Source organism: Opisthocomus hoazin, chromosome 21, assembly GCF_030867145.1.
Source record: "Opisthocomus hoazin isolate bOpiHoa1 chromosome 21, bOpiHoa1.hap1, whole genome shotgun sequence".
Classification (NCBI taxonomy): Eukaryota; Metazoa; Chordata; class Aves; order Opisthocomiformes; family Opisthocomidae; genus Opisthocomus; species Opisthocomus hoazin.
Window position 1 is genome coordinate 8,788,084 of NC_134434.1, and position 19,277 is coordinate 8,807,360.

The 19,277-nt window shown below is 72.0% G+C and overlaps 2 protein-coding genes across 3 annotated transcripts; both read left to right on the plus strand.

The window, feature by feature from the left end:
* Positions 1-60: 60 nt before the first annotated feature.
* On the plus strand, positions 61-7,592 carry SLC25A10 (solute carrier family 25 member 10). Of its 2 annotated transcripts, none has more exons than XM_075441066.1 (11): positions 61-178; positions 3,360-3,479; positions 3,625-3,739; positions 3,816-3,864; positions 4,181-4,222; positions 4,496-4,539; positions 5,012-5,082; positions 5,187-5,279; positions 5,518-5,595; positions 5,673-5,729; positions 6,566-7,592. In XM_075441066.1, the coding sequence occupies exons 1-11, from the start codon at positions 89-91 to the stop codon at positions 6,665-6,667; spliced, it is 861 nt and encodes a 286-aa protein (XP_075297181.1). In that variant the 5' UTR covers positions 61-88; the 3' UTR covers positions 6,668-7,592. The 2 variants fall into 2 exon arrangements, with proteins under 2 accessions (XP_075297181.1, XP_075297182.1); XM_075441067.1 differs by lacking the exon at positions 61-178 and adding an exon at positions 3,049-3,112.
* A 2,061-nt stretch (positions 7,593-9,653) lies between these two features.
* Positions 9,654-19,240, plus strand: GCGR (glucagon receptor). The gene is made up of 14 exons (XM_075441077.1): positions 9,654-9,793; positions 15,593-15,743; positions 15,991-16,087; positions 16,219-16,326; positions 16,474-16,595; positions 16,676-16,782; positions 16,875-17,028; positions 17,090-17,249; positions 17,348-17,408; positions 17,662-17,731; positions 18,287-18,375; positions 18,486-18,624; positions 18,746-18,787; positions 18,856-19,240. Exons 2-14 carry the CDS (start codon positions 15,603-15,605, stop codon positions 19,150-19,152), a joined length of 1,587 nt encoding a protein of 528 aa, XP_075297192.1. The 5' UTR covers positions 9,654-9,793; positions 15,593-15,602; the 3' UTR covers positions 19,153-19,240.
* Positions 19,241-19,277: the final 37 nt, after the last annotated feature.

A 19,277-nucleotide genomic window follows, 5' to 3' on the forward strand; every position in this document is an offset into this window, starting at 1 on the left:
TCCCCGTTGCTGGTATCGAGGGGGCGTGTCCTGCGAGAGGGGGCGTGGTTCCGTCCGGGGGGGCGTGGCCTCGCCCAGAGCGGCGCCGATGGCGGAGCGGCGCGTGTCGCGCTGGTACTTCGGCGGTCTCGCCTCGTGCGGGGCCGCCTGCTGCACCCACCCGCTCGATCTGCTGAAGGTGACCGGGACGGGGGGCTGGAGGGCGGCTGCGGGGACCGGCTCTGAGGGGCCGGTTCTGAGGGGCCGGGGGGCGGCTCTGAGGGGACAGGGAGCGGCTGTGGGGGGACGGATCTGCAGGGCCGGCTGCGAGGGGCCGGGGGGCGGCTGGCTGTGGGGCCGGCTCTGAGGCACCGGGGACCGGCTGTGAGGGGCCGGTTCTGAAGGGGCCGGTTCTGAGGGGCCGGGGACCGGTTCTGAGGGGACTGATCTTCAGGGCCGGCTGTGAGGGGCCGGGAAGCCGCTCTGAAGCGCCGGGGACCAGCTGTGAGGGGCTGGGGAGCGGCTGTGGGGCCGGCTCTGAGGGGACGGTTCTGAAGGGCCCGGCTCTGAGGGGCCGGGGAGCGTCTCTGAGGGACTGTGGGGCCGGCTCTGAGGGGACGGAGCTGCAGGGCCGGCTGTGAGGGGCCGGGAACCGGCTATGAGGGGCTGGGGAGCAGCTGTGGGGTCGGCTGTGAGGGGAGCGATCCGAAGGGCCGGCTTTGAGGGGCCAGGAAGCCCCGCTGAGGGGCTGGGGAGCGGCTGTGGGGGTCTGGGGAGCGGCTGTGAGGGGAGGGATCCGAAGGGCCGGCTCTGAGGGGCTGGGGAGCGGCTGTGGGGCCGGCTGTGAGGCACCGGGAACCGGATCTGCAGGGCCGGCTCTGAGGCGCCGGGCAGCCGCTGTGGGGGGCTGGGGAGCGGCTGCGGGGGGCTGCGGAGCGGCCGTGGGGCCGGCTGTGAGGCACTGGCGCCCGGCTGCGGAGGGACCGGCGCTGAGGAGACGGAGAACGGCGGCGGGAGGGGCGTTGAGGGGACGAATGGCTGCGGGGGGGCCGGGAGCGGCTGCGGGGGGCGGCTCTGAGGGGCCGGGAGCGGCCGTGGGGGGACCGAGGCTGCGAGGCCGCGGCCCTGGGCCCGGGGAGGAGGCTGGCGGCTGCGGGGCCTGGCGGCTGCGGGGCCCGGCGGGGGGAGACAGGGCCGGGGGGGCCGCGGGGACAGCGCTGAGGGGCCTAGCCCAGGGGCGGGGTCAGGTGTGGGGAGGGACACGGCTCGGGGCTGAGGGCTCTGGGGGGGCCCCCGGGGCGTGGGGGGCTCCCGGGGGTGGGGGGCTCCGGAGGGGGGGGGGGGCCGTGGAGGCCAGCCCTGCCTAGGCGCCTGCGTGCGGCACGGTGGTGGCTCCGGGGCCCGTGGTGTTGGACACGGGCCCACTGGGCCCTGTGTCCTCGGGCCAAGATGTCACCTAGGCGCCGCGGGCGGCCTGGCATCCCCGCTCCTGCACAAAGAGCGCCGCGCGCAGCCCCGCGCTGCCAGCACCCACGGACGGGGCGAACGCCAGCGCTGCCTGGAGCCTTGTGCGCCGGCCAAGCAGTGACGAGCCTGGCAGCCGGGCCGGCTGTGGCGGGGGAGCGGGAGAGCGAGCCCGGGCCAGGCCCTGCCGTGCCGTGCCCGGGGCCTGCCCGTGGGTGAGACTCGGGACAGGCAGCCCCTTCCCACCCCACCGCATGGAGAGAGGAGAAGCTGCACCGGGCACAGGCGCAGGAGAGGAGCCAGCGCTGGCAGGGAGATGCCACGGCCCCAGTGCTCGGCCGGTGCCCAGCAGGCCGCGTCTGCCCAGCGGAGGTGGCTGGCAGCCCGTGGGAGCTCGTGTGGGATGCCCTGGCAAGGTGCTAAGAAGGGGAATTAGTCTGGCACATGCCTCTAGGCCTGTCTCTGTCTCTGCGCCAGCATGACGGGTGTGACTTTCAGGCTGTGTCCCCACGCACTGTCCCGTGCGGGTGCATAGCCCCCGCATGCCCTGCAGCCGTGAGCAGCCCAGGCCAGCCGGCTGTATTTGCTAGAGGGTTCATGCCTGAATATTGGAACGCGGACGTGCCTTTGGCCCAGAGCTCCCCTGCAGTGGGGGCTGGTGCCAGGCGTAGGGAAGGACGAGAGGCGGGGGGCCAAGGGCACTTCACCAACCTCTGGACCTTGGCCCCGGTGGGAGGCCGCAGCCAGCCTGGCCAGAGGGTGCTCACACAGCTGCCGACCCCCCACGCCGGAGCTGCATGGCCACTGGCTGTCCACGGGCCACCTGCCCTGCGGCAGTGCCCACAGCGCTGGCCAGCCCCGCTGCTGCCCGCCTGCCTGCCCGCTCCCTCTGCCCCAGCTGCCCGGCAGCTGCTCACCCGGCTCCCCGGCACGCCCTGAGCTCCGGTCCCCAACGTCTGAAATCCGCCCACCGGGGTCAAAGGCAGGCCCCTTCCTTGCACCCTGGCTGCTGCCCTGCACGGGACACAGAGCCTGTTCCCAGCGTCCTGCTGCGTATCCCACGCCCTGGCCCTGCCGGGGCTTCTGTAACGGGAGCCAGGCCTGGTCCCCTGCCAGCGGCCCTTTGCTCTCTTCAGTTTTATCTGCCAGGGTCTTTGACCCACACGTGATCTTCACCGTGTGGGGTCCGGTGGGTGCGCTCGGAACATGCTCCGGCACTGGCCAACGCGGCTGCCGTGTCCCAGCCAGCCCGTGCAGCCCCACTGCCGCTTCCTCTGGTGATGGTGGGCAGCACTGGGCTGCTGCGGGTGGGAGGGGAGCGCCCAGGCTGTGCCTGGCCATGGCAGGGAGCGGTTCGGAGCTGGTGAGCGGGGCTGCAGGGTTGTCTTCCTGCCTCTGCGATTCCTGTGGCTGGGGAGCAGGGGAAGTTCCTCCTGCAGGCCTGTGGCCTTGCGTGGCAAGGCTTCAGGGCAGCAGGAGGTCGTGAATTCACCAGCCCTGTCATCGTCCCTCCAAGCAAGCCTGTGCTGGTTGCTCGCTCGCTCATGTGCTTCTGGATCCTCCCCACTCCGGCGTGGCCTGGGGCCTTTCCTGGAGGAGCAGGCGCTGCCACTTCATCTTGGGGCGTGCTGCTGAGGCCACCGAGCTGGGCAGGCGCCTGGGAGGGACGGTGAGCTGGTGCCCCGCACTGCCCCTGCTCCTGCCAGCCTCCACCGCCCTGGTACTGCGCCCGTTTCCCGGTATGGCTTAGGTGTGGGCAGCCGGGAGCTGCCTGCAGGGAAGCTCCTGCGTGAGCTGACGAGTGGCTCTGACAAGCACTGGGAGCGGCCATCCCCGCGCTGCTGCCCTGCGCTCTCCGGGGTGGGGGGCTCCGCCGCGCCAGGCCGCTGCTCTGACGCTGCCGGACTCTGCCCCAGGTCCACCTGCAGACGCAGCAGGAGGTGAAGATGCGGATGACGGGGATGGCGATGCGTGTGATCCGCACCGACGGCTTCCTGGCTCTCTACAACGGGCTGAGCGCCTCGCTGTGCCGGCAGGTGAGCGCTGCCAGCCCGCGGGGCCAGCATGGGGGTCTTGCGGCGCTGCCCCCCGCCTCTGGCCGCTGGGCTGGGGCTGGCTGGCTGCCCGGAGCCGCGGGGGACAGGCGCGCAGCGGGACACAGCGGCTCCTCTCCCGCTCCAGATGACGTACTCCTTGACCCGCTTTGCCATCTACGAGACCGCGAGGGACCGCTTGGGCCAGGGCAGCCAGGGGCCTCCCCCCTTCTACCAGAAAGTGCTGCTGGGCGCAGTGGGAGGTGAGCGAGGGTCCCTCAGCCCCGGGCTCCCTCGGGCTGGAGGAGCCCCCTGACCCCAGCTCTGCTTTGGCCGCAGGTTTCACCGGCGGGTTCGTGGGCACCCCGGCAGACATGGTGAACGTCAGGTCAGTTGGTGCTGGGGGGGGCTGGGGGCTGGCGTGCGGCGCCAGGGGCGCGGTGGGGCCCTGCCCGTGCTTCCGTTGTCCCTCCGGACCCGCTGCCCCGCGGTCAGCGGCCCTGCGCCCCAGGGCCCCGGGCTGCTCCGCCACTCGGTGCGATGGCCCCCGGCCCCGGCGTGGCCCCCGGTTTGGGGCTGGACGCGGCTCTGCGGCCCTTCGCAGACAGGCGATGCCGCTGGGCGCAGGGCAGCCCTGGGCCCCGGGGCTGGGGGGGCAGCGGGGCAGCGGCCCCCTCCTCACCCCGCGGTGCTCTGCCCTGCAGGATGCAGAACGACGTGAAGCAGCCGCCCGCCCTGCGGCGAAAGTGAGTGCGGGGCCGGGGGGAGCGGGGGTCCCTGGGGGGATCGGGCGGGGGCCGGGGGGAGCGGGGGGAGCGGGCGGGGCCGGGGGTCCCGGGGGGAGCGGGGCGGGGGGCGGGGGGCCGTGCGGCCGCGGGAGGGCAGCACCGCGCCGGGGTCGGGAGCGGGGCCGGGAGCGGGGCGGTGGCGGGAGCTGCGGGTGCCCGCTGGGGGCCGCGGTGCTGCCGCGGTGCGCGGGAGCCTCGGACCCTGACACCCTCCCGTCTCGCTCCCCGCAGCTACTCCCATGCCCTGGACGGCATGTATCGCGTCCTCCGGGAAGGTGAGGCTGTGCCAGCCCGGGTGGGGGGGGCCTGCCCGCCGTGACCTCCCGGACGCCGGGCGGGAGCGGCCCGGGGGGCTCAGCCGGGGCAGGGAGGGGGGATGGGGGGTAGCCGCGGTGCCCGTGGGGCCGGGTGAGCTGAGGGTTGCCAGGGCCCAGCATCTCTGGCTGGGGCACGGGCCGGGCAGTGCCTGGCAGCCTGCCTGCGGGCTGGCGGAGAGGAGAACCTGCTGGGAGCCGCTATAAAAAGCACAGGAGGGTGGAGCAGGTGGGGAGGGGGGTGAACGGCAGCAGGAGGAGGTAGGGCTGTTCCGAAGGATTTCCTGTGGCCTGTTGGCTGTTGCATGTTTTAAGCGGTGTAGCGTGAGGACTCTGGGACGCAGACTGGGCAGGGAAGGAGGCTCCCCGGGGGGGGGAAAGGAGTGTGAGCAATGTCCCAGGACTGTGCTGATCCCGATCTGTCTGTCCACAGAGGGCTTGAAGAAACTCTTCTCAGGAGCTACGATGGCATCCAGCCGAGGGGCCCTAGTCACCATTGGGCAGGTAGGACAGCCCTGCTGGGCAGTGGGTGCCCAGGGTGGGGACAGGAGTAGTCGCTGGCACGGCATGGAGGGGGGATGTGTCACTAATATGCCATGTCTCCACAGCTCTCCTGTTATGACCAGGCCAAGCAGCTGGTTCTTACGACTGGGTTGCTGTCAGACAACGTCTTCACTCACTTTCTGGCCAGCTTCATCGCTGTGAGCAGGGCTGGGACTGGTTTTGCCCGCAGCTTGGCTCAGGACCCCAGGCTGGGGCTCCCAGAGCTGCCTCTCAGGATGCTGACGAAGCGGGGCCGGGCACAGAGGCTCCTGTGGGGCTCCCGGCCTGGGGTCGGGCTCAGGCCGGGCTCCGGGTCTGCCCAGTGACCATGGCAGTCGCTGGCAGCTGGGTCTCCTCCGTGAGCCGCAGCTGCTGACCCCTGCTGCCTCTCCCCAGGGCGGATGCGCCACATTCCTGTGCCAGCCGCTGGACGTGCTGAAGACGCGCCTCATGAACTCCCAGGGCGAGTACCGGGTGAGTAGCCTGTGCTGCCTGCCTCGCTGCTGCCGGCCTCTGCCTCTGGCACCTCATCTCTCCCCCTCTCCTGCCAGGGCGTGACCCACTGTGCCATCGAAACTGCCAAGCTGGGACCCCTTGCCTTCTACAAGGTACCGAGCTGGGGCTGCGGGGGGTGGGCGCGTAGGCTGGAGCGTGGGCGGCTGGGCCGGGCTGGGCGCAGGGGGGAAGGTCCAGAACAGATCTGGGGCAGGAGCCTTTGGGGCTCTGCTGCCGGCAGCCTGTGTCAGGCCTTCGTCCGCCTGTCCCTGGCTTGGCCCTGGCCTGCTGCGAGCCTTGGCCTCTTCTGGGCTTGCCGCCTGGGTCCGGGCACCGCAGCAGCTGCCGCACTGCACCCGTTGGGCTCCCAAACGGGAATGCGGGTGTGGGCAGTGCTGCTCGGGCACTCGGACCTTACTGACCAGCAGACACTGCTCAGCTCTTGGGCCCTGCGTGCCCAGGCTTGGTGCAGTCACCCGTATGTTCAGTCTCACTCCTGGGAGGGCCCCTGAAAAGGGGTTTCACACCCGAGGTTTCTTCCAGATGCTGCCAGTCAGGCATCTTCCCTGTCTGCTCATCTTCCCCAGGCAGCGTGCCAGCCCCTTCTGAGCCAGGGGCTGTGGGATCTGACCCGGGCTCCTACCGAGATTCTGCCTACGTAGCGGTGATGCGGCACTGATGTGTTTGGGGGCAGAGGGGTTGGTGCATGATGCTGCGATCTGTGTGCACAGCGATGGCTGCGGTGCCGCCCTCACCGCTGTGGCACTCTGCCTGCCACCACGGCCCCGGCTCCTCGGAGCTCGCGCTGCATGCCCAGCCGGCCGCTCCCCCATGCTTGCACGCTGGTGCCGCTCCCCGCGGGTTGGGCTGCTGGGCACCCCGGGCCCCGGCGGGGAAGCCCAGGGCCAGGCACATGTTGATTCTCCCCATTTTCGCTGTCCCCTTCCAGGGCTTCGTTCCTGCTGCCATCCGGCTCGTTCCTCACACCGTCCTCACCTTTGTCTTCCTGGAACAGCTGCGCAAATATTTTGGGATCAAAGTGGTCGCCTGAGCAGGAGGGACGGGACCCTGCCTCGCCCCGGGGGGGTGAGCGTGCGGGTCACCGCTGAGATCCCAGAACCTCTCTCGCCTGTCTGGGGTCAGCGCTGCTCCCCCTGCCCCTCGTCCCCACTGCCGTGCCTTGCCAGTGCCTGTGGCCAGCCCGTCCCAGACTCACTGGTCCTCTGTCACCCTGTTCTCAGCATCTCCGTTACCTCTGGGACCCTCTTGGGCCTCTTGCCCCCCTGCACTGTTGGTTTGGGGTTCTTCTTGCTGTGTTCCCACTGCCCACGAGTTCTGCCCTTGCCTCCCTCCGCCCTGTCCTGTGCGGGCCTCCGGGAGCGGAACACTGCTGTCCTGTGGGGCGGGGGGCTTGGGGGGCTGGGGGGCCAGCAACCGCGCTGCACCAGGGCAGGGGGCCGGCCTGCTCCCAGCCTCCCCTGCCCCAGCGAGGCAGCCGCAGGCTGGGCGCAGCCGGGCCCTGCGCTCCGGCCGTGCCTCTGGCCCCGCGTGCTCCGCGCTGCTTCCCAGCCTCGCCAAACACCCCCTGCTTCTGCTCGGCCAAAGCTCACCAGCGCCCGACGGCTGCTGGGCTCTTCAGGGACGGCGCCTCGTACCAATGATGACAGAGACCGGACCCCGGGGTGAGGGGCAGCCCCCTGGACCCCTGGCCAGGCACCGGCTGATGCCCTGCCCGCCTGCACTGCCCTTGCGCGGGGCATGGCTGCCCGCTGCTCCCCTGGCACCAGGCAGTGGCGAGAGGCGGCCTCGTGGGGGGTGTCCGTCCAGCACCGCGGCCTTGACACCCCCTGCCCCTCGCACCGCCGCCGGGGCAGACCCCAGCCCCTCGCCCTGTGCAGCCCTGTGCTGGTGGCCCCGAGGGATCAAAGGACTGGAAGATCTGTGACCTGAAAGTGTAATAAACAGTGGAGCAAGCACAGGGCCTGGTGTCCTTCCGGGGGGTGGGGGCTGTGTCCCCTCCTGCTGCGGGGGGGCTCAGGCCGGGGAGCAGCGGCCGTGGAGCGAGGCTCGTCCCCTCGGCACCGCACCGGGCTGCGGTGTCCACCCCGGTCTGTGCCCGGCCCCGAGGGTGTGTGTGCCTGGCGTCCTGTGCAGCAGGGAGCTGTGGGCCGGGTGCCCGCGCCAGCGCCGCTCCGAGCTGTGCCCGCTCCCAGTGGAGCCGTGCCCCGGGCGCCGGCCGCCTCTGCCTCCTGGCGCGAGCGGCCGCCTGCATGTGGCACTAATTGGGCTCCAGCCGTGGAACGGAGCCAGCCCGGGACAGCAGAGAGTGAAAGCTCGTCACCCTAACGAAGTCTAATGATGCTGGCGGGCACGGCTGCTTTGTTCCTGTGCCTGGCCCCGTGTCAGGGCGAGCGGACCCCGTCCTCCCCGGGGCTGGGGCTGCCTGGCCCGGGCCCGGCTGTGGTGGCTCATGCCCCAGCTGCCCCGGCACCGCTGCCTGCACTGACGGGTGCTGCGCGGCGATGAGGGCCAGCGTTGAGCAGGAGGGCAATGGAGCCGCAGGGCCCTGCCGCGGTCCGGTGTCCCCCTGCAGATGCACAGAGCCCTGCTCAGCCCCTCGCTGGCCACCCGCAGGGACGTGCCAGCCGCAGGGATGTGCCAGCCACAGGGACGAGGGCCAGCCGCAGGGACGTTCCAGCCAGGCCCCGGGTGCCAGCCCTGCCTTCGCGGTGCCCACTCACCCTCTTCCCGCCGGCAGGCCAGTGTGTGCCGGACACAGGCCGGAGCACGGCGCGTCCGGCAGCCGCACGGTGCGGGAGCATGCTGTGTCCCTGCGCATCGAGACCGCGGGGCCTTGGGCCTGCGGGCAGCCACTCGCCGGCAGTGTGGGCACTCGCTGCAGCTGGGCAGCCCCCCGGCCTCACCCTGCCCCCTGCCAGGCCCCCTCCCGCCTGACCACCTGGGACCCTGTGCCCGTGGGGGTCCCACGGGTCACCCCGCTGCCCGCGTCAGGCAGGGCTGGGGGCTGCCGGCCCCCCCCCAGCCGCCTCCCGGCCTGGAGAGGTGCGAGGGCTGTGTGCGGGGGTACCCCGGAGTCCGACCCCCCCCTCAGCACTGCCGAGGCACCCGGGGAGCGGGCGGCCGAGCAGGGCGGGACCCCGGCAGGGGGCTCCGCGCTGCAGCCGGCCCCGGGGCTGGGCTGGCCGGGCTCGGGGCGGGGGGGGGGGACACAAGCTCGGTGTCCCCGAGCTGCTGCCGGCCCGGTGTGACGATGTCTGCGCCGGGGGCCGGGGCCGGGGGGCGGCTGCTGGCATCGCCGCGGCAGGGGGGTCCTGCCGGGGCCGCGGCCCAGCCCCAGGCCAGGGGTTGCGGGGGGGGCCCGGGCTGTGTTTACTGGTTGCGCTGCGGCTGCACCGCGCGCGGCAAACCCGGACCCGCCGCCGCCAGCCGCGACCGGAGCCGGGAGGCGGCGGCAGCTCCCGGCGGGGGTTGTGTGGGTCCGCGGGGGAGGGGGGGGTTCGGCGCCCGGACGGGACCGGGGCACGGGGCTGGCCCGGGGGGGCCGGTGCCGGGAAGCCCCCGGGGACCGCAGGAGAGCCCCGAAGCCGCGCCGCATCGCTGGGGTCCCGCCGCCCCCTCCCCGGGGGACCGCGCGGCTCCCAGCGGGGGCTGCACCGGTCCCCCGCAGTCGCGGGCACCCCGCCCCGCTCCTGCAGGGGCCGGTGCGGTGCAGCTGCCCCCGCCGCTCGCCCGCCCCGTCCCCGCCGGCGAGCCGAGCCGGTGCCCGGGAGCGGGGCGGGGCGGTGGAGCCGACGGCGGGGACCGGCGGCGGGTGACGAGCGCCGGGGCCCCCTCAGCTCCCGGGCGCGGTGATGCGGGGCCGCGCGGGCAGGGCGCAGCGCCGAGCACCCGGGACCGGCGGGAGGAGCGGGGCGGGGGGCACCGGGCTGCGCCCCCGCCGCACCCCGTGCCGGCGGGAGGAGCGGGGCGGCGGGACGCGGCTCCTCGCCCGGGGTCCCTCCCCCCGCGCCGGTCCCTCCCCCCGAGCCGCCACAGCCGCCGCCGCCGCGGCTCCGCCAAAAGTTTTCGCCGGGGCGGCCGATCCCGCCGGTCCCGGTGCGCGTCCCCGCCAGCACCGCGATGCGCCCGGGAGCGGCCGCCAGCGCAGCCCCGACAGGTACCGGGGAGCGGGGGGTGGGGGGGGGAGCGCCCGTTCCCGCGGCCCCGGGGCTCCCCGCCCGGCGGGATGCCGCCCGCCCCGCGCCTGGATGCGGGTCCGAGCATCCCCGGGGCCGCGGCTCGACCCGGAGTCCGGAGCCGTCCCGGGCGGGGCGGACCCCCTCGGCAGGGGGGTCTCGGGCGGGGGTCCCAGCTGGGCTGCGCCCGCTCCCTGCCCGCGCCGCTGCCGCTGCCGTCGCCGGGACGGGGCTCGGCGCCCGTGGGTGGTGCCGGGGCGGCTGCGAGCCCCGGGCGAGCGGTCCCAGCCGGGCTCTGGCGCGCCGGGAGCGTCTCCCCGGAGCAGCCCCTCGCCGGGTCCCGCTGCGTGGGCGCGGCGGTGCCGGCAGCTTTCGGAGGGGAGAAGCAGGGGACCCTTCCCCACCCTGCGCAGCCCCAAGCTCCGCGGGAGTCGCGGGGCCCGCTGCGAGTGCCCTTTGTGACTCTGTCCCGAGCTCTGCTGTGTCAACACGGGGTTGGTAAATGGCTTTGTTTAACCAGGACATGTTGGGTATGTGACCTTGCCGCCCTCCTGGCTCAAGCGCATCTCCAAAGCCGCTGCCGAGATCACCTCTGCCCGGCGCCGTGCTCCCCAGCCCGGCTGCGTCCTCGAGGGAGAGCGGGGCGTGCGGGTGTCAGGCCGGCTCCCCTCGAGCCGCGGCGACTGGACGGGCAGGGCACGGGGCATCTGCTGCTGCTGCCCAGCCCGAGCTGCCGAGCCTGCGGCCGCCCGGCACCTCGCCATGCGCCCCGTAATGCACCCGCTTCACCCCACGCAGCGCCCGGCAGCGCGTTGTGGGTGCCCTGACCCATGCCAAATTCACTGGTTGCCTCTGTGATTTCCCCAGCTTTATCTGTGCATCAGCAGGAAAATGTAGGGCCCGCAGGACCCCTCCTCGGCATGTTAGTGCCGCCCCAGCTGCCAGCTCCTGTCCTTCCCACCAATCCCTGCTCCGTTCTGCACGCTGCGGTGCGGGCGTTTTTATGTTCTGTTGCCTGGAGAGGGGAAAATAAGGCTGAATGGAGAAAAGGCAAAATGTGGATTAAAAATAGTTAATGAAAAAATGTGACCGCAAGCCCTGATCAGCAGCGCAGGGCTGAGACCAGCCGCCGAGCGCAGCGCGGTGCACCTCGCTGTGCCAGGCAGCGGCAGCGGCAGCGGCAGGCTCTGGGCGAGCTGGGTGGCGGGGAGATGGGATGGCTGCTCTGCTCCATCCCGCTGTGCTCCTCCATTTCATCCTGCCTCGTCCTGCATCCCCCACAGCCAGACCCCCTGTCCTTGTCTGCCTACCCCAGCCCAGGGCGTTGGGGGAACTCGGCTGCAGGCGGCAGGCAGCAGCGGGCGGCTGGGCACGAGTGCCACCCTGCAGCACCGGCTGCCACCAGCACGGCCGGTGAATGGCCATGCCCAGGCGCTGCCGGTGCCCAGGGACAGGCAGGGACCCTGCCAGGACCCCCGCCAGAATGGGCAGCTGTGTGCAATGTCACCTCGGCAGGGCAGGGTTTGAGCTGGCTCCTGGGTGAGGTACCGGGAGGGTGCCCCAGCTCCGTGGTGACCACAGCGTTCATTCGTGACCCGAGCTGCTCTGGGGAGGTGGGTGCTGAGCTCCCGGTGCAGATGTGCGTGCACACATGCCCGCCTGCACTGACCTTTTCCTAGGCTTTTCCCAGTCCTGTGCTTCCCCTGTGACATGCTAACCACACATGTCACACCGTGTCGCTCATGCTGTGCTCCTGGATTTCGTGGGTTTTCATGCAATGCAATGAGCAAGAAAAACCCATTTCCCTGAGCCAGGACCGAGACGCTGTATGGCTCAGCAGCTCCTCGCCAGAGCCTGCCGGGCAGCAAGGTTATTCTGCGACTGCCCGGCCGTGTGTGCAGACCCCACACTCCCTCTCTGGTACTGGGCAGCTGTGGAAGACGCCCTTGGCTGTCCCTCTCGGTCGCCGGGCAGTCGTGGAGGTGATGCGAAGAGCAGAGGGGCGAGTGCCGGTTGTTTGCATCCTGTGTTGCTGTTGACGAAAACACTGCCAGGGTTGGTTTAGGTTTTCTTGGTCCAAAGTGCTACAGAATCTGACATTGTCGGTGCCTGGTGACGTCGGCTCGCTCCGTGTGCTGCTGCTCGGTGTTTCCACGCTGATGTAGCTCTGTGCAAATGAGCTGTGGTCTTGCAGTGTGAGGGCTGCTCCAGGCCGTTCAGCTGTTCCTCTGCTGCCCGTGTTCCTTGGACTCGCTTCACGGGGGGGACTGGGGCAGTTGTGGGTTGCAGGTGGGGGGCGGGAGGCACCCCCAAGCTCGGGGCAGGGACAGAGGCAGCGACAGCACAGGGTGCAGGCTGGATCTCCTGGGGCTCCGTCTCCCCCCACCGCTTGTCCTGCTTGCCCTGGTCCTGGGTGGAAAGTGGAGCAGCATCTGCCGGGCCAAGCTCACGCTGGCATTGCATCAGCTCTGGCCCCGCACCGTCCCCTCCCCTGCCAAGTGCTGAAGCCCCCGCTGCGCTGGCTTGTAGCTCTGAGCTCAAAGCCAAGCCAGCCGTGGAAAGCGCTGCACTAGGGCGCTGGGGGCTAATCCCTGTGTCTGGAGGGCGTGCAGCCCCCACCGCTGCCTCCTGAGCCAGCGGTGCTGTGCCGGGCACAGGGCTGCGCTCGCGGGGCCAGGCTGCGGTGGGCTGTGCCAGCCTCCCGGCGCGTGTGCGGGGCCGTGGCTGTGCCGCGGTGCTCCTGGGTCACGTTGCAGATGCCCATGAGTGTCCCCGTGGAGGCTGCACCGAGCCGCTGATCCATGTGTGATCGGCCGCAGCGATCCCAGATGTGGAGCTCGTTCCCTCGCACGTGTGGTGGCAGCCGGAGCCGGGTGCCAGACAGGGTGGCAAAATCCTTGGGGAGGGGGCAAGTCTGGGGCCCACAGAGGAGGTGGTCCGGGGGGAGAGGGGGTCCTTTCCCTGCCCCCGCCACTGCAGGGGTTGGCACTGCTGGCTCGGGAAGGGGTCAGCATGCCAGCGCAGGTGCCGGTGGCTGCCTCGCTCCCCGCGCGCCGAGGGCAGATGATGGTGCCTGGGTCTGATGTCTCTGGCCCCCAGCACTGACCCCTTCCCCGCGTGGGCGCAGCCGTCCCGGGACTGCCTCCTCTTTCCTCCTCTCCGGGTGCGGGTGCGAGGTCTCCTTCTCCAGCTCCGGGTGTTCGCATCCTGGCCTCCGCGGGGGTCAGCAACCGCAGAGCCATGACACGGGAACAAGCCGTGTTGCCCAATGCCAGCGTGGGGCAAAAGTCCCCTGTGTGCCCATGGCAGCACACAGCAGCCCCCGCAGACGCACCCGCCGGCGTGCTGTGCGCCCACGGCTCGTCACGGCCGAGGGTCCCCCAAAGCCTGGCCCCGGCTGGTGGTGAGATGCCCGGGCAGGGAGAGGACGAGGTGATGTGGAGCCGGGTCCTTCCCGCGGTGCTGCCTCTGGCAGCCGTGGACACAGCACAGAGGGGCTCCCAGCACTGGCGGCCATGGCACGTCCAGCCAGCAGTGACGGCTGCTCTGAGCACTGCGGGCACCGATGCTGGGCAGCACCAGCTCCTGGGAAGGTGCTCGGTGCTGCCGGTGGTCTGCGCCGCCCCAGACCCCGGCATCGCAGCTGCGCAGGGGCCACTGCTCCTTCCCTGCCACTGCCCATCTGCGATGAACCACAGACCAGTGGTCCACAGCTACTCCTGCCTGCCCACGTGCCTGCTAGAAATAGCCTGCGTCCCCAAGAGCGCAGCGCGGGGTGGCTGAGCTGCCGGGGGTCCCTGGCACCGTGGGGAGCAGGGGACCGGGCGGCGCTGCGGCTGCGGGGCACTGCAGGCGGCTGGGGCAAAGGGCCTGGGCAGGGCCCCGCTGCGCCGTGGGGAGCCCCGTGCCAGAGGCGAGGAGCCCCGTGCCGGAGGCGAGGAGCGTGACTGGCCCCACGTGCCAGGACCCCTCACCCAGTGCAGTCTGCCCAGCTTGGCTGCGGCGGGGCCCCGGGGCCGGGGCAGCGGCTGCCAGCCCGGGGGGAGTCTAGGGCAGAGGCCTCCCCACTGCTAAATCCCATCGCAGGCAGCTAAAAATAGAGGCACCTCTGCCCCAAAGCTCTCCCCGGCCGCGGAGAGGGGCTGCCAGCTTCGCAGCAGCCCGCCGTGCCTGGGGATGCTCGGAGCAGGGGCCGGGCACGGGGAGGTTCCCACGAGGACTGGCCACGGGCGGTGGCAGAGTGGGGCGGGGGGTGCTGGGGGGGACAGAGGTGCTGGCATGGGGACAAGGACAGGGATGCTGGTGAGGGGACGAGGACAGGGGTGCTGGGGGGGCTGATGGGGGGACAGGGATGCTGGTGAGGGGACGAGGACAGGGGTGCTGGGGGGGCTGATGGGGGGACAGGGATGCTGGTGAGGGGACGAGGACAGGGGTGCTGGGGGGGCTGATGGGGGGACAGGGATGCTGGTGAGGGGACGAGGACAGGGGTGCTGGGGGGGCTGATGGGGGGACAGGGATGCTGACGAGGGGATGAGGACAGGGGTGCTGGTGTGGGCAGGTGCCCAGTGGGCGCCCACGGAAGGTCCCCATTCCCAGCGCCCGCCTGGCGCGGTCTGTCCCAGCACACAGGTCCTTCTGGCCTGGGACCGTCTCAGCAGGGCAGGTCGGGCTCCCCGCGCCGCATCTGGAGCCCTGCACGCTGATTAATGAGCTTCTCAGGCGGCCGCCTGTGACAGGGCGAGTGGGTCTGCGTGGAGGAGACGCGACTTTCCCAGGGATAAAAATAGTCCCGGGCAGAGCAGCGAGCCCTGGGAGCGGTGGCTGGTCGGGGCGCGCCGGCCAGTGCCCGGGGGGAGGCCAGGGTGGGGGGCTGAGGGGGGCTGGGGGGAGGTGTCTGACGCCGCAGCGTCTGCCGTGGCACCGGCACTGCCCCCCGTTCTGTCCCCGCGTCCCCCTGCACGGCCGTGGGGCTGCCGGCCCCGTGTTGGGTGAGCTGGAATCCTGCTCGGGAGTGCGTAACCGGCTTAGGGGGATGGAGGGCATTACGGCGCCTCGTGAGCCGGGCTTTGTGGGAGCCCCGGGCCGGGGGCCGTGACCCGCAGCCATGCTGAGCCGGGCCCGGGCCACGGCAGCCCTGTGAGCCCGGGTCCCTGCGGGGTAACAGCCCCGGGGCTGGCAGCCATCCCTGCCCACCGCCCTCCCGGGTGGGTGCTGTGGCCAGGGAGACCATTGCGGGACAGGGGTCTGCTGCGGGTGGGGGCACGGGGGGAGGCAGCCCCTGCCCCAGAGGATGCTGAGGCATGGGGAGGGGTCCTGGCTGCTGCCAGAGTCCTGGGCTCATGGGGCTCGGCACTGCTGGCCACCGGGACTGGCGCTGGGGGGGGGGGGGCCCAGCCCAGGTCCGTGTGTGGGGGGTCTGGAGGCGGCGTTGCGTGGTGATGTCCCGCACGGCGCTGCGCCGCAGCCAAGCTGGGGCTGGGGAGGGGGCGAGAGCCAGGGGCTGGGGGGAGTCTGGCCTTGGCAGAGGGTCTGATGCTGCCCGGGGGAGGAGCTGGCGGGTAGGGGCAGCTCTGCAGCCTGGCGGGAAGACGCATGGACGAGCAGCTGAACACGGGAGCCCGGCCGGCTTGGGCGAGGACGGGACTGTGGTGTCATGACCAGGGCCGGCTCCGTGCGGGGCAGACCCCCCCGCGCCCACCTGCCCCCAGCCACGTGTCCCCCAGCTCTGCCCCGGGACGGGCCCTGCCACCCGCATCCCCGTGACCTGGCGTCTCGCGCAGGGTCTCCGCCATGCCAGTGCCGTCGCCGAGCTGCCAAGGGCCGGTAGGAGCCGGGCGCCCGCGCTGCTGCCCATGCGGCTGGTGGCCTGGCGGAGGGATGTCCCAGCCGCGACGCCTCGGCCGCCTGCTGCTGCTGCTGCTCTGCTGCCAGGTAAGGACGGGCCGTGCTCACCCCGCGCCCAGCCTCGCGCTGGTTCCCGAGCTGCCACCGAGCCACCCCTGCCCGCGGTAGCCGCACAGCATGGCACGGCACGGCATGGCACAGCATGGCACGGCACGGCACAGCACGGCGTGGCACGGCCTCTGCTCGCCCGTGGCCATCCCCAGCCGGGGTCACTGCTCTGCCCGGCGTGGCGGCCCCGCGGCAGCTGGTGGGTGACAGCTCCCTGGTGCCCCAGGGCCCCTCCGCCCAGATCACGGATTTTGTCTTCGAGAGCTGGAAGGCGTACAGCGAGGAGTGCCACCGCAACATGAGCCGCCTGCCCGCGCCCGCAGGTGGGGGACGGAGCGGGACGGGGAGTGGGGCGGGGGGCTGGCGGGGGCTGGCGGGGGCTGGGCAGGGCGGTGGGCTGGCGGGGCCCGGCTGAGTGCGAGGCCGAGCACCGCCGTGTCCCTTCCGCCCGCAGAGCCAGTCTGTAACCGCACCTTCGACAAGTTCTCCTGCTGGCCCGACACGCTGCCCAACAGCACCGCCCGCGTGCCCTGCCCCTGGTTCCTGCCCTGGTACCAGAAAGGTAACGGCCCGGCGGGTGCGTGTGTGTGCGTGTGTGTGCGTGTGTGCACATGCGTGTGCGCGCTGCTCCGGGCAGTCACGCCCGCGCCGTGCACGGAGCCTGCGGCGGCTCCTGGCCCCTGCAGACCCCGCCGGCCGCTCCCCGCAGTGAAGCACAGACACGTCTTCAAGACCTGCGGGCCGGACGGGCGGTGGCTGACGGGGCCCCGGGGACAGTCCCTGCGCGACGCCACGCAGTGCGAGCTCGACGCCCAGGACCTGGCGGCGCAGGTGGGCAGAGCCGGGGCACGGGCGGTGCAGGGCTCCCTGCCTGTCCCTGCCCCGTCCTCACCTGCTGCCTCCCGCCCCAGGAGCAGTTTGCCAAGACCTACGGCAGCTTCAAGGTGATGTACACCGTGGGCTACTCCGTGTCCCTGGGCGCGCTGCTCCTCGCCCTGGCCCTGCTGCTGGGCTTCAGGTAGGGACGCGGCACGGCTTCCCGGTGCGGGGGGCAGGCGGGGCGTGCCGGGGTCTGGCTGCAGCGCTGATGGCGGCTGCCCACCTCCGCAGCAAGCTGCACTGCATGAGGAACTACATCCACATGAACCTCTTCGCCTCCTTCATCCTGAAGGGCGTCTCCGTGCTGGTCATCGACGCCCTGCTCAAGACCCACTACAGCGACAAGATCGACGACTACCACGTGCACATCTGGCTGAGTGACGAGGTGAGCCGTGGGGCGGAGGGGCTGGGGCTGGGCGGCACAGCGCGCTGACCACTGCCCGCAGGCGGCTGCGGGCTGCCGGGCGGCCACGGTCTTCATGCAGTACGGCATTGTGGCCAACTACTGCTGGCTGCTGGTGGAGGGCATCTACCTGCACAACCTGCTGGTGGTGGCCGTCTTCTCCGAGAGGAGCTACTTCACCCTCTACCTGTGCATCGGCTGGGGTGAGTGCGGGCGGGCTGGTTCCCCCACCCTGTCCCCATCGCCGTGCCCAGCCCCGTCCCCGCTGTGCCTCACCTGCCCCCTGCCCACCTCCCCTCAGGTGCACCCCTGCTGTTCCTCATCCCCTGGGTCGTTGTCAAGTTCCTCTACGAAAACGTCCAGTGAGTAGCAGCCGCTGGAGCAGGCCGGTGAGCGGTGCCGGCGGGGGCACGGGGCGTGGGCAGGGTGTGTGGGACACGCTGAGGGACAGCGGGGACAGTGTGACAGCCCTGGAGCGGCTCCACGCCACTGTCCCGTGCCCCCGAGCGTGTTGGGCCATCGCACTCACTCGGCTGGGGCTGCCGAGGCCACGCCAGGCTCTGGCAGCCGCCCGCTTGAGGGGCTGCCCAGCAGGCCCCCTGCCCTCCTCTGCAGGTGCTGGACCACCAACAACAACATGGGCTTCTGGTGGATCCTGCGCTTCCCCGTGTTCCTGGCCATCCTGGTGAGTCCGGGGCTGCCGCTCTGCCCACCACAGCCCCTCGCTCCACATCTGCCCGGCCCCGGGCCAGCTGCCACAGGGCTGTGCCGGGCAGGGGAGAGCGCTGCCCTGCCTGCCCTGCCTGCCCGCCCTGCCTGCCCTGCCTGCCCTGCCCCGCCTGCCTGCCCTGCCCTGCCCTGCCCCGCCTGCCCTGCCCTGCTTGCCCTGCCCTGCCTGCGCTGCCTGCCCTGCCTGCCTGCCCTGCCCTGCCTGCCCTGCCTGCCCTGCCCTGCCCCGCCTGCCCTGCCTACCCTGCCTGCCCTGCCCTGCCCTGCCCCGCCTGCCCTGCCTACCCTGCCTGCCCTGCCCTGCCTGCGCTGCCTACCCTGCCTGCCCTGCCCTGCCCTGCCCCGCCTGCCCTGCCTACCCTGCCTGCCCTGCCCTGCCTGCGCTGCCTGCCCTGCCTGCCTGCCCTGCCCTGCCCTGCCCCGCCTGCCTGCCTGCCCTGCCCTGCCCTGCCTGCCCTGCCTGCCCTGCCTGCCCTGCCCTTCCCCTCACGGCTCCACCGCTCCATTGCAGATCAACTTCTTCATCTTCATCCGCATCATCCAGATCCTGGTCTCCAAGCTCCGCGCGCACCAGATGCGCTACACCGACTACAAGTTCCGGTGGGTGGTGGGCACAGCCCCTGCCCCACACGCCCATGGTGCCCAGGCTGGGGCACACGCGCGTGTGGGACCACCCCACGCCCCAGTGCTGACGGCCCCTCTCCACGCAGGCTGGCCAAGTCCACGCTGACGCTGATCCCGCTGCTGGGCATCCACGAGGTGGTCTTCGCCTTCATCACGGACGAGCACGCCCAGGGCACCCTGCGCTACGTCAAGCTCTTCTTCGACCTCTTCCTGAGCTCCTTCCAGGTGAGCCCAGCCCCACCCGGCGCCGGCCCTCTGCGGGCACCCTCCACCTCGGAGGGACCAGGCCAGGGCGGGGGTCGGGGTCTGACCGCGTGCCTCTCACGCCTCTCCTCCCTCTGCCCAGGGGATGCTGGTGGCCATTCTCTACTGCTTCGTCAACAAGGAGGTGAGCAGGACGGCGCGGGCGCGGGCAGCCGGCGGGCGCGGGGCCATGCTGACGGCAGCTGCCCACAGGTGCAGGCAGAGCTGCTGAAGAGGTGGCAGCGGTGGAAGCTGGGGAAGGACCTGGCGGAGGAGTACAAGCAGACGTACAGCCACACGCCCGGTGCCCGCAACGGCGCCGGCAGCGCCTGCGAGAAGCACCAGCTGGTGAGCGGCTGCGGGAACGGGCTGGGGCGCAGCCCCGGCGCCGCGCGCCCTGGCACCCACTACCTCGAGAGCAGCAGCTGCGGCACCGCCGAGCACCTTGCCCTGGGGGACCGGCACCACTGCTACGAGTTCCCCGAGACCACGGCCGAGAGCCACTTCTGAGCCGCAGCGGGGGCCGGAGGGCGTTGCGGCCCCGCTGCTGCTGGATCAGCCCCCGTCTCCCCCAGCCCCATCCCCGGGCGCGGCGCAGACCCTGCCTGCCGCGGTGAGGGAGCTGCGTCGTGCCG